The 13,870-nt window shown below is 37.5% G+C and overlaps 1 protein-coding gene across 1 annotated transcript in view; it reads right to left on the reverse strand.

Annotated features, from left to right (window-relative positions):
* Positions 1-3,461: 3,461 nt before the first annotated feature.
* Positions 3,462-13,870, reverse strand: part of AFG1L (AFG1 like ATPase) — a 57,534-nt gene continuing 47,125 nt past the window's right edge. The window contains exons 11-13 of the mRNA XM_015821118.1: positions 12,965-13,105; positions 6,923-7,036; positions 3,462-3,932 (exon numbers count right to left, since the gene is read on the reverse strand). Coding sequence (XP_015676604.1) covers positions 3,786-3,932; positions 6,923-7,036; positions 12,965-13,105 — 402 coding nt within the window. The 3' untranslated portion in view covers positions 3,462-3,785. The remainder of the gene's footprint in view (positions 3,933-6,922; positions 7,037-12,964; positions 13,106-13,870) is intronic.

Raw genomic sequence — 13,870 nt, forward strand, 5'->3', positions numbered from 1 at the left:
TGATTGCCATTCCTGTTTTTTCCACAGCTTTTGTGCCTAATGATCAGTATTTCTCAGCTTTGGCAACTTTAAAACATGTGGACTTCAACTCCCAGAATTTCCCAGCCAGCATACTTTAAAACACCACCACTAGCGAAGACAACAGACACAAAGGAGTCTTAAGAGTGTCGTGTTAGGCAAACGGTGGTGTAGAACAATCATAGTTAAATATCACAATGTTCAAGGTTGATCTTTTTATTCAAATATTAACTGGATTGTGCCTCAAGTAAAACCTAGTATCCGCTGAGATGTAAAAAAGTTCTATTGTAAACAATGAACGCTGGGTGGTGCTAGATGCCAACATATGCCTACACAACTAGCTATCCGCAATGTTTAGTATCCTATTCTACAAGTTGGATCAGAGATTGAATATATACCTGGATAATTGAATAACAGTTTAAGAACATCAGTATATAACTTTAAAGTATATAACTTTAAAATATTTCAGGATATTATTTCATTGTGTGTAGCTCTGAATCATAAATGGGTTTTTTTTAATTGTTTGTTAACTATGGATAAATCTGATTGGACTAGACCAGGGATAGGGAACCTTGGCTCTTTTATGACTTGTGGACTTCAACTCCCAGAATTCCTGAGTCGGCATGGCTGGTTCAGGAATTCTGGGTATTGAAGTCCACGAGTCATAAAAGAGCCAAGGTTCCCTACCCCTGGACTTGACCATATAATATATGATGATATATTGAAGTGGCTTCAATGTAGTAAGATGACAGTACAGACCACAGGTACTTCCGCATTTTCCTGGAAATAAACTTCCTTTCTTTATACAGTTGGTACAGAACATCCAGGTAATCTATGTTTAATTTGCTGCAGGTTATTATTTTTTTTTACATTTGTTCAGACTTGATTTGGGGGGGGGGAGGCAGATAAGTTGCAGCATCAGTCAATACAGATGGATAAATGATCTGATGGGAATAATATCCAGAGATATGGTAGTGACCACTTTAGGCAGAGAGGGATGAACTAACAGTACTAGTTGCAGATGCCAGAAAACAAATGCTGGAAATACCAGGGTGTAGAGAGTTTAATTACATTTATTCATTCCAGTGCCTGAAGTTTTTAGGGACATGGCTTTAAAACAGTCTCCTGTGAAGTTTGGAGCTTTCAAACTATCATATCAAATTAAAATGTCCAACTAAAAAGATAAGCTGTGTTAGCAGATAATGGCATTTGATCTTCCTTCAAACAGACGGGCTAGGTTGCCAGTTTGCTCCAGGGTGTTTAGGCAGCCCCTTCCCCTTTACAGAAGCCAACTCCCTTTCCTCTCTCCTGGTATTCAATTTTCTGCCTAACCAGTGAGCTAGTTCAAGACCATTTGAAGGATGGGGAGTTTATACAGGCCTGAATAGGAGTAGGAAGGTTCAATAGCCATTGCCATGGTCTTCAACTTTCCCTCAATCATCACACTCATTTTTTTCCTCCCTCTGGTTCATGCCTTTTGTTCTTTTGGCAATAAATCAACAATCACTTCAAATGTTTATACAGCAATTTAGTAACAATGAAGAAAGATGTGCATCAATAAGATCAAGCTACTCCTACTGTCATAATTCCATTATTGGTAACAATAATTGAAGCATATGACTTGCTGCTCGGTATTCAGTTGCAGGGTGGGGTTAACATTATTTTTATATAGCACAGCTTCTATACATAGCATTTCACAAACAATACATTAAATACATTCAAAGGGTCCCTGCTCCCAAGAATCTTATAATCTATTCTAAAGCACAGAGAAAAGCAAAAAAAAAAAAAAAAAAAAGAGTAGTAAAAGTGAACAGAGGAAGTATATGGAAACTTTCAGAGAACTTGCCTGTCAATGTATTGCAACGAAAACAAAAGTTGTGGCAGTACACCAAATTAGGATTAAACTTCATGCATCTCTAGATTAGGTTGGGTTCTGGTGTCTTATTTTAAGGTGCAACAATGCCCTCTCTGGATGTGATTATTATGATTGCATAAAGTTTTTAGTTATAATAAAGTCCTAGATTGTTCCAAAGCCTTTCTGAAAAACGACATGAATTCTCACATAACAGAAACAAAAAGATAGGTACTAATTTTGAAATAATGGAGTCAGATATTTTTAGATACCGATAATTGGGATCAAGGATGCCTGAGATGAATGCTGAGACAGTTACTATATTTGGGAAATAAATTGCTCTTTCGATATTAAATTTATACACACCAAATTATATTTAAGTAAGTTTAATGTAGTACCAAAATATAATACAGTAAAGGCCATGATTTCTAATGATAAAACACTTTTAAAGTAATCTATTATTACTTTCACTCATTAAATAAAAAGCCTTTTATAACTGGTTTGTATGAAGATAAATCATTATTTTAATCGTGGGATAGAGGCATTTTGTGCAATGGCTGCCATAAATCTCACATATTACAGGTGTTTCCCTAATTTTTCAATATTTGCAATCACAATAATTATAGCAATAGTTAAATACCTTCCCTCACAAGTACTAAGCCTGGGTTAGCCTTCTGCAACAGCTGCGCACTCCCAGGTCTGGACTGATTGCTCCACAGGAGTGTATAAAAGAGCTCAGAGTGAGTTGCTTTATTCAGAGGGTGCAAAGCTGGGGAGCAATTTACCTGTAATGTCATGCCAATCTACAGCACGTTAATCATGCTTAATCCTTTCCTGCCATTTGCTTGCAACGAAGGCCATGCTTTGAATGCTTATATGTCAATAGAATGTAAGCATTGTTATTGTCTGGTTGGGAGGCCATTGGCGTAAAAATTCCAGATGTGAAGGAAAAAAAAAAGTTGGTAGCATCTCTCCAAGCTTGGAGTTGAGTGGTATCAGCGTGCTGCTCACTTCCTTGTCATGGGAATCAAGCGATGCGGTGAAATGCATTGACAGTGAACGAAGCTGTCAAAGAGCTAGGCCAGCTTGAATTAGTTGAAAGATGGTTTGTTTTTCAACAGAGAGAGAGGCAGTGTATCCAGGTATGGGAGGGTGAGAAAAAGAAATAGGAAAAATATGATACATATTAATATATATCTGAGGGTTATTTGAGGGACCACCCATTCTCTGATTACAGCTGCCCCTTCCACCAGATCTAGCAGAAAGGGTATGCTGTGGATCATAATATTAATATTTGTTTGTATATATTGTTTTTAGCTTTGTTATATGTCACTCAATCACTTGTCTGAGAGATGGATGGCTATATACTGTAAACATGATGAATAAATAAATAATATAGGAAACTATCACTTGAGCATATTGTGGCAGCAGAGAAACAGAAGGAGTACACACTAAGTGGCAAGTGGAATACTGCAAATCTGTGTTACACACGGGATTTTGTGAATATACGGTATATGAAATTTTCAATTGCTACCTAAAAGAAAACGATTTTTAAAAATCAAGGATACTCCAGGTACATTTGCATATTTTATTTTTCAACAATAGAACAGAGATTGATAGATTCAGAATGTGCATTTAACGTTTCTACCTTGTATCTTTTATTTGTGCAAACTACAGTGTGATATGGCCAGTAATAAATATGTTTTATCTATTTTTCCTGTCATCAACAGTTAAAAGGAAATTTTTATTTGGTCAATAAAGTTTTCATGCTAGACTAAATAAAATTGTATCTATAGATTGGCATTAAATGGGGCCAGTAAATAATGCTGTAATTTTTAACACTAACATAAAGTGTCAAGTTAGTTAATGCGCCTCTTTAAAAAAAGCTCTTTTTCTTTTCAGTTACTCTTTATTTTTAACTTTCCGGCTGCAACTTTTTTTTGCTCCGATCCCCATCTTTCCAGTATTGCTCTGTCTGCATTTCAGTAAGTCGCGAGATAGTACGTTGAAAGGCAAATATCTCTTCCTCTCCCGTAAACATCGAAAGTGCTTCAGCTGAATCCTAGAGACAGGTAAAAATAAAAGTACAGGAATTATTGGAAAAAAAGCCATCGTGGGCTTCTTGCATGGGACCTCAGTTATGAAATTCCACTGCACAGCAACACAAAGAATTCTTTAGTACAGCTCGCCCTCGTTTAGCGACCATTTGCAGTTAGGACAGTCATGAAAAAGCAACTTTATGACCACTCCCTGCATTTGTAACCTTTACAGGTGTGTAAAGAATTTAGTGACCACTTAACAATCAAGTTGCCAGTCCCAATTGTGGTCATTAAGTGAGGACAACCTATAACAAAGAGGAAGACACATAGACCACCAAACCACTTTGCACCTGGATCTTTGGCTCAAAGGGGAGCCTCACTTGTATCCAGATCCAGGAGACAGCGCATCTCAACTTACTCCAGTTTCTGAAACATTAACAGGAAACCCTAACCCTAACCACTCCCATTACTTTCTAAACACTCCCAAACTTTATTTACATGTATTGGTTGACGTTTTACTTGTGTTTGTTATGTATAATGTGTTTTTATCAGTGTTGTATATCAGTGACTGCATGATCTCTGTANACTCCCATTACCTAACCCAGGGGTAGGCAGCCTTGGCTCTTTGATGACTCGTGGACTTCAAATCCCAGAATTCCTGAGCCAGCCATGTCGACTCAGTAATTCTGGGAGTTGAAGTCCACGAGTCATAAAAGAGCCAAGGTTGCCTACCCCTGACCTAACCTAACATTACCTAGTGTGGGGAGGGCAGAAATATATAAATGTATCCATGCCTTTGTTTTTTTTTACGCTTCACTGGAATGGAATTACCTTTCACATAAGCAGGATAGTTAGAAGGGCCAAATCCCAAATTTCACAGGAAACAGTGGAGAGGGTGTCAGGTATTAGGGTTTTTTTAAAACTTCTTTAACTACCTGTCCACACCATTTTTGTTACATTCCCAGTAATACATTTTGAGGGGAGGGTAGAAAGAGATGAAGAATATAAGCTGAAGTGAGAACAAGTGAGAAAGGGAATGAGGAGGTTAGAAAAACAGAACAGTTGTGTGCAGGTAAGAACCCTGTCACAGAAAACAACGTCCTGCACAATGGTGGGAAAAGACCGCTGTGGCAGTGAATATACATCCATTGCTCTCTCTCCATTGCCATGAACAAAGCCTGTCCCAAACCTGCTGGGACTGGGGCAAATTGCCAGAAAGGATCATCTGAGGATGGAGCTGCCTGGTCTCAAATCCAAAGCTTGACCTTCCCACCAAGGTCTTACAGAGTATGTGCTATAATCAGGGGTAGTCAACCTTGGCTTTTTTATGACTCGTAAACTTCAACTCCCAGAATTCCTGAGCCAGTTGTGCTGTGCTGGCTCAGGAATTCTGGGAGTTGAAGTCCACGAGTCATAAAAGAGCCAAGGTTGACTACCCCTGTGCTATATGGTATTTTCCAGGAAAAAAATATCCCCTTTTGAGTTTGTTACCCTGTCCTTTCCAGTGAATGAAGTACCTATAGAAATGGAGATACATGAAGGATTTTAAGGGCATTTTTAACTGCCTTTGTCCTGCCTAGAAAGTATTCAGAATTGCCTTATTCCGTGTCAGGGTTACGCTCCCCACCAAATTGGAACACAGCCCTACTAGCAATAGCGTCTGAATCCTTTTGTCTTCCTTTTGCATTTTCATTAAATCAGCAAACCATCAAGACGAAAAACTTTTAAAATGACACTGAAAAATTAAAAAATAAAAACACTGGATATGGCCTATGAAGGGAGAGGAGATTTTAAGAAAACATGCAGATGTTTTAAACATTTTATCCAAAATTTCTACTGGAAGCAATTAGCTAATATTTCAGAACAAATCCCAACTTTTTTTTTTTTTTAGCAATTATCAATCTTGATGAGAAATAGCTTTAAGTTGAAAAGTACATTGATTACAATGGTTCTGAATAATACCGAGAGTCAATCTTTGTCAGTAAGTTACTATCTATGTCACTTTTTAAAAATCCTCTGAGCTAGTTAAGTCTGGCATTTTTATCATATCAATGTTTCAAAAAAAACTTATCATAGAAACTGACCTACCTTTGTTTTCCAGAAAAAAAAAGTGTTTCTCATCCACAAACCATGCCTGGAGATTTCAAATGGCGGCCAAACAGCCATTGGTTGAGAATTGCTCAGAATTCCTCCTCTGAGCAAGGGGTTAGATTCAATAGCTTGATGGCACCCACAAACTCTAGGATTTGGGTGCAAAGTCAGCATAAGACTTTATAGAGATAAAGGTCCAGGGGCTCTCTTGAAGAAAGCCAATTGTATAAGTATCGTTTCGGAGTTCTGTGGCCCTGATGACCTTTACCAAGAAAGGCACAGGAGAGTGACTGGAACAATCCTTGTGTAACCTTTCAGCAGCTTAGCAAAATAGTACTTATTGCCCAGGAAATCTATTTTCATTGGGAAATGCTGATAGTAATTTTTCATTTGCAGCAGTTAACTCAAGAATTCTCACTCTGCAATTAATATTTTTTTGGGGGGAGGGAAATGATAAAGCATTCACAAGAAGATATTGCGCATTAATGAATATTTATGAATGACTGCAGTGGGGGTTTTGTTTTGTTTTTTATGCATATTGCGGGAAGTGGTGTGTATCAGCTCCCTTCCATGTGAACCTAAAGTAAAAAGATGCTTATAGATTGCTCCCTGTTCTAACAGAACTTCCAACTGATACAAAGCTTAATGTCTTGAGTAAAACAAGTACAATGAATTGCAGTTGACCCAATATTTTCAATGCATTAGAAATATATTCCTAGATTTGTGAACACTTATGATCCTAATCCATAAATAAATAGCATTACATTAAATTACGGCAGAAGGAAAAATGCTACACTGAACCTGCAGGAAAGCTGCAGAATGACCCTCTAAATGATTTTTTGTTTTACAATAATGCCAGCACACAGACCCAAAGCAATTATGCTCTCTTGCAACAAAGGCGCTAATGTTCAATAGTGGTTACCTGGCTCAACCCCAAATCATCCATCAGTACCCTTTTCTCATCCAGTCCACTATCATGGTCCGCTTGAATAAATATTCTCTGGAGGGGAGCTGATGCAGAGCAAATAATCCGCACCTGGAAGAAAAAAAAATGGCTAAAGTTCATCATTTAGAGTTCTTATTTCTCCAATGTCCCAAAGGTGCTTTTTCATGACGCAACTGGACTTTCTTTTTTCTCTTAAAAAAAAATACTTTTAAACAGAATACTTTCGAAAGTTCACTTATAACAACTGAGGTAAGTAACAGATTTCTGATTTTGGTGGTGTATAAATTGCACTCCGGAACAACGCAGAAGGGTATAGAGGTGGCGCCATCATTCGGTTACAAATAACTTTTAATATTAAAATATATTTTTTATTATTTATCTTATTTTCGCAATAGCTTTTAAAATAAAGAAACAAATATACACTAGATACTGAGTTGCTATTTTAACCTCAATCAAAAAGGTACTTATTGTATTTACACATCAGGCCATCGCACTATATCATCACTAATCCAAATTTAGATGACAGTCTGTTTTCATTCAGTTTTTAAAAATATTTTTGCCTTATACATTATTAAGATGCAGGGAAAAATCAGGTGAGGGATTCCAAAACCTTTCAGCCCAGGGATAAAACCAAGAAAGCAGGGAAGCATGCGTGCTGGCTACCCATATATAATCCCTGTCAACTTCTTGGATTAGAGGCCTGTGGACAGCTTATTGAAATACAGGTCTAAGATACACACACACACACACACACACACACACACACACACACACACACACACACTTCTTCATCCAGTAATGCCAGTCATTATCTTTCCTTCTAATACGAAAACTTTTAGATCCAGCTGTCCAAGAACTCCAAAACACTGGAAAGCAAACCAGGTTTCCTTAGAAACTCCTCATAGATTCTTAAATGTCTGCTTCATTCTACTACCCCTTTTGGCTTGACAGCTTACAGGTGCAGCATTTTTCAGTCAATTAAAGCAAAAATGTCTGAGAAAATACTTGCCTGGCAGGAAAGAGATGCAAAGCAATTGCATTTTTTTTTAATGGACAGGTAATGGTCAAGGAATCTTTGCCAGCTTCAACCTTTGAAAATTGCAGCAGGCTAGTAACTAGTACACTACACTCTTTGGGAAAAACACACTTTTTTTTTCCTTCAGGACTTCTGGAATGACTATAGTATGTGACATACTATGCTGCTGTTCTTCCAGGAAAGGCCACGGAAAGAAGAAGTTCTTTTGCAAAGAGACTGGGACTTCCGTAAATGATCTCTAGATTTCTTAATTAACAAGGTGATCCTTGTTAATTTAAAACAAAGAGGTATTTCTAGGACCCTCTTTTTTAAATTTTGAGATGAGAATATATGCTAATTAGACAATGCTTGAGGACAGTAGCATCATTATGGATTCGTCTACATAAGTAATATTATTTGTCCTTATGAGATTTACCTCAGAATGGAAACATTTGGTTAGTTTTCTTTCCTTTAGCTCTTGGGAGGTATTGTAATAAATATGTCAAGCCTCTGAAAGACACAGTCATTAAGCATCCCCTCCTTTAATTGCAGTCTCACTATGGGTGCATTTGTTGGATTTCGGAGAAGCACATTAGTCTATTTGCTTCCTTTCTGATGCTCCTATTTTGTTCAATAGGAAAAGGATTATACCTGTGCATTGCTCTCTGCTGAGGGGAATTATTAATAGAAGCCAGGCTGTTGGGAATTTTATTCTGACCTAACCAGAACTCATTTGCATTTTCTGGGAACATGTATGGATAACAACATAATCAGACCATCTCCCCATTTCAAAGTAATTCTCATCCCACGCGCAATTAAAAATTAAAATTAAAACGCATGTATATATTTCAAATGAAATATAATGGAACGTACTATTTTGTGAGAAAATACATTTAAAGATACACATTTAAATACACAATTTTGCGCAGCCATTTTAAAAACCCCATAGATTCATCTATGGAAACAGGAGAAAATAATCCTATGAATGTACCTATGAAAACAGAAAACTGACATGGAACAGAAATAGACTGATCTCTCCCTTTGTATGTCCATGAAAAAACTGATAAGAGTTCTTATGGGCCATAATGACAGTAGCACCAAGGGAATTTTTGTTTTACTTTGTCTCGTGTTATCCAGGAAGGATAAGAAATCTCTATTGTAGTTTTTACCACCAAGCAGATTCTCTGGTATGGTAGAAAGAAACATCACCCAATGGGTTAATCTTCCCCAGTGCTGCAGCTGCAGAGGTATAGTTTAAACTGTCACTATGTATTTGAGGGGACAATTAGGTTTCCTTTTTTCTTTTCCTGGAGAAGATTTAGTCAAAAGAACAGAACATGATCCTGGAATGAAAGGGATTGCAGAAGTGAACAAAGTTAGCATACAGAAAGAAAGGTAAATCCTTCAGGAAAGTATTCATGTAAGGGTGATCGCTTGTATGGAACTGTATGCTTACAAAAGCAGGATGTCAGGACATAGCAAATGAAATACAACATATAAGAAGCCCAAGGGATCATACAACAGAAGTCCATTGAGGCAGGCTAAAAGGACAAACTTGAGAGGTAGAGGAGGACAGTGGTCTGCCTTAAAAAATGACGACCACCGGACACTACAATGTTGCTTAAAATTCACAAAAAGGATAGAGTCTAGGAGGTCAAAATCGGGAGCTCTGAGGTTGTGTGGTACTTGGGAAACAATGCTTGTGATAAAGTCCAAACACGTTACACACATGTAGCATTAGAGGAAAGAATTAACCCCACTTTGTTCTGCTAATAGAAAACATCTCTCTGACATCTGTTCGTACAGAAGTGCTATGCTGCTCAAGGAACTAAAACTAAAACCAATGAGTGGCATTTAGTCAGCAGAAACTGTATTTTCTGGAAATGGCCCACATTTCTTGCTGAACTAGAAGGTATGCGCCCCTGTGTGTGCATTTCTTTTCCAGTGCATTTTTAAAAAGAATTTAATCTCAATCGATATTTCCTGATTGCATAAATATTTAAGTGCATGTCTATAATCACACATAAGGTGAAGCTTAATATCTTCCATTACATTTTAAAACATCAGCTTAAATTCAAAGAACCTTTAAGTTGTTTTAATATTGCTGATTTTCCTTCCATGATTGAAACCTTCGTAAATCTAAGTACAGCATTTATCATTACTATTTCATTAGGGGTTCCACAACTCAGACTAAAAGTAAGAGTGCTTGTTTATTTTAAATTGAGTATCACTTTGGGGCAAACTCATTAACATTTTACTCATCTATGCGTTTTGGAAACTAAATCAACACATATGCACACATGCAAAATAACCTGGAATAACTACCCAACAAAAGTCTGTAAGCGGCTTGAACAGAACTATTGTCTGGAGTCAAAACGCTGTGCAATTTCTCAGCAAAATTGGTTAAAACAATTTAATTAGATGAATTTGACACGATAGGCAGCAGCAAAATAGACTGAATATTTTCTTTTATCTTAAAATTATTTGGAAAAGAATTTGGTAGATAGCAATGCTTTTGCTCTCCAGATAAAGTGCTCCCTATACCCCATATTATGATTCAGGGTCACTGAATGAAAATGTTTGGCAGGAGATCCAAGAAAGAAAAATCAAAGACCAAATTAAAACGGTTTATCCTACCTTTTTTATATTTGATCAGCTCAAGGTGGCAAATACAGGGAGACAGTAAATTCTACTCCCACCTTAGGTGCAAAGCAACAGGCTGTGGGTGATTTTAGGCCAGTCACTCTTTCTCAGTCTTAGGAAGCAGACATCAATGACAAAAATTTCTGTGTGTGTGTGTGTGTGTGTATATGTGTGTGTGTGTGTGTGTGTGTAGATTGGTAGTTATCTACATTTTTGAGATACAGATTATGCAGAACATCAGATGAAGATGAAGGAAATCAGCATAATATTTGAGGTGAATGTCCTTACTATCCTTTTCCACATAAATCCAAACAAAAAGTCTAAAAAGGTCCCATTACCACGAATGCCTCCAAAGTAGTCTAGGTTATGAAAGGCTGAAAGCAAATTCACTCTGTCCTTTCGTCATGTTGAAACTCCAAACCATGTCATCTTTAAAAAGTGATTAAGAAGAACTCTCCTGGAGGGGGGGCGGGGGGGACTCTTCTTCCCCCATTGGGGGAAACATTTTGTTTCTACTGTGCAAAGTTGTTTGAGGTATGCATATTTCCTCAGAGAGGAAGATTAATCTGGGCTTTCCTGGGCTGATCTGCCTGATTTTTTTAAAAAAATTCTATACTCTTTCATACAAACCTATAGGAATTTTGGAGGCAAGTACATCTGCACAAATGTTTGTTTGAAAATTTTGATGTGTCACATACCTTTTGTTTTTAGTTTTTCAAGAGGCTGCCCTTGTAAGGGTTTTGTTTTGTTTTTGGAACAAAACCAACAAAAGAATTTAATGGCATATTTTTCTCCCATAGGAGGTTGAACCGCTCTGTCTTTCAGACTGTTTGAATGCCCAGTTTTGTTTTCCCTTTTTGTGAAGGTGCAATTTCATAAAGTGAGACACAAGACTTACACACTTTGCTTACAAATCCTAAATTTGCCCATTTGTTGAATAAAAAACACTATGTGGAAATTCAGTCACATCTGTTTGGTTATCTTAATCCTAATCTTTACTAGTCACTGACAATGTTGCTGCTTTGGTGACTTCATCTAGCTTTAAAAAAAAAAGTAAAGGTTTTCCTGTCAGTTGTACCCAATCTGCACTGTGATGCTCATCTCCATTTCCTGACCAAGGCAGCCAGCGTTGTCCAAAGACTATTTCCGCGGTTATTTGGCCAGCATGGCTATACCCCAAAGGTGTAGGGAATGCTGTTACTTTCCCACCAAAGTGGTATCTATTTATCTACTCGCATTTGCATGCTTTCAAACTACTACGCAGTGCAAGGCTACATTAACAGAGGGATAGAATCAAGATCACATGAAGTGTTAATACCACTTTACAATGCCTTGGTAAGGCCACACTTGGAATACTGCATCCAGTTTTGGTCACCACGATGTAAAAAAAGATGTTGAGACTCTAGAAAGAGTGCAGAGAAGAGCAACAAAGATGATTAGGAGACTGAAGGATAAAACATAGAAGGAACGGTTGCTGGAATTGGGTATGTCTAGTTTAATGAAGAAAAGGACGAGGGGTGACATGATAGCAGTCTTCCAATATCTCAGGGGCTGCCACAAAGAAGAGGGAGTCAAGCTATTCTCCAAAGCGCCTGAAGGCAGGACAAGAAGCAACGGATGGAAACTAATCAAGGAGAGAAGCAACCTAGAACTAAGGAGAAACTTCCTGACAGAACAATTAACCAGTGGAACATCCTGCCTCCAGAAGCGGTGAATGCTCCAACACTGGAAGTTTTTAAGAAGAGACTGGACAGCCATTTGTCTGAAATGGTATAGGGTTTCCTGCCTGAGCAGGGGGTTGGACTAGATGACCTCCAAGGTCCCTTCCATCATCATCATCATCATCATCATCATCATCATCATCTATCATCATCATCATCATCGTTATTATTACTACTACTACTACTACTACTATTATTATTATTATTATTATTATTATTATTATTATTATTATTATTATTATTATTATTATTATTATTATTATTATTATTATTATTATTATTATTATTATGTGAGCAGCAGCTGGGGCAAGTAATGGGAGCTCACCCCATTGCGCCAAGCTCAGTTCTTGAACCTGGGCTGTCAGCTCTCAAGCTGACAAGCTCAGTGTCTTTCACTGCTGAGCCATTGTAAATTTTAATGCAGCTGGCAACTAAAGGAGAAAATGCAGTAATTTAAATACAATTAGACAACACATTAATCTTAACAGTCAAGGCTTTGATAGCTCACATGGTAGTGCAGTGTGATCAATGAATATATGTTGATGCTTTGCCAGGCATTAATTAATTAATTAACATTCAGATTTCCAAAACAATTCAAGATGCACTCATCTTATAAGAACCTGCAAACCAAATGCTTACCTTTTTTTCATAAAAGGTATCAATGAGAGTGATGAAGCGTCGCGCTTGGGTTCTTTTTGCCATTGTAAGGAGAGGTATATCATGAACAAAAACCAGATCAAAATTCTTGGATATTTCCAAATAATCACTGGCTCCAAGAGGCTGAAATGGGAAATAAGAAGTGGGAAACCAATAGGTTGACAGTCACATTTCAAAAGGTAACAAAAAGGCTGACTTCTGTTTAAATCAGCTGAAAAGTCCATTCACGTCAGTGAGAACAAGTTCCTCAAGATGGTAAAAATTGGGTTTTCTTGTCCTAATCGATCAAATGCTTTTCCATTTTGCTTCCCCCTCAGAAAAGGAAAGGGAAAACTAAATATATGGATTTTAATAAACATGCATATTTTGTTCTAATTGATTAAAAGCACGTCTTTTCCTTTATTCTCATATCTAGACTGTAATAAAGTAGGATAAGACTGAAAGGAAAATAAGGGCGTAAGGATAGCAACACATCACTTATAGCACCAGAATCTTTTTTATTTGAACTACTCTGGACTTCGGGTCTATGACAAGTTGCCACAGCCAATTCACTGCAGTCAACTTGGCATGGCCAACTCGCCATGGCCAACTCACCACGGCCAACTCGATGCCGGACAATTTGCCACGGCCAAGACAAAAGTTTACAGTAATATCAAAGAAATGATGAAAAAGAATCATTAAAGAAAGGATGCAAAAGAAAGGACAGAATGAAATGTGAATGGTAAAAATTAAAATAATTTTTAATTTATTTTAAATAATTAAATGGAATTGTTAAATTGTCTGCAGTGAGTTGTCCCGCAGCGAGTTGGCTGTGTCAAGTTGGCTTTGGCAAGTTGGCCATGGAGAGTTGGCCGCAGTGAGTTGGCTGTGGCAACTTGTCCCATTCCT

The sequence above is a fragment of the Protobothrops mucrosquamatus genome, unplaced genomic scaffold, assembly GCF_001527695.2.
Source record: "Protobothrops mucrosquamatus isolate PMUCROS unplaced genomic scaffold, P.Mucros_1.0 scaffold1255, whole genome shotgun sequence".
NCBI lineage: Eukaryota > Metazoa > Chordata > Lepidosauria > Squamata > Viperidae > Protobothrops > Protobothrops mucrosquamatus.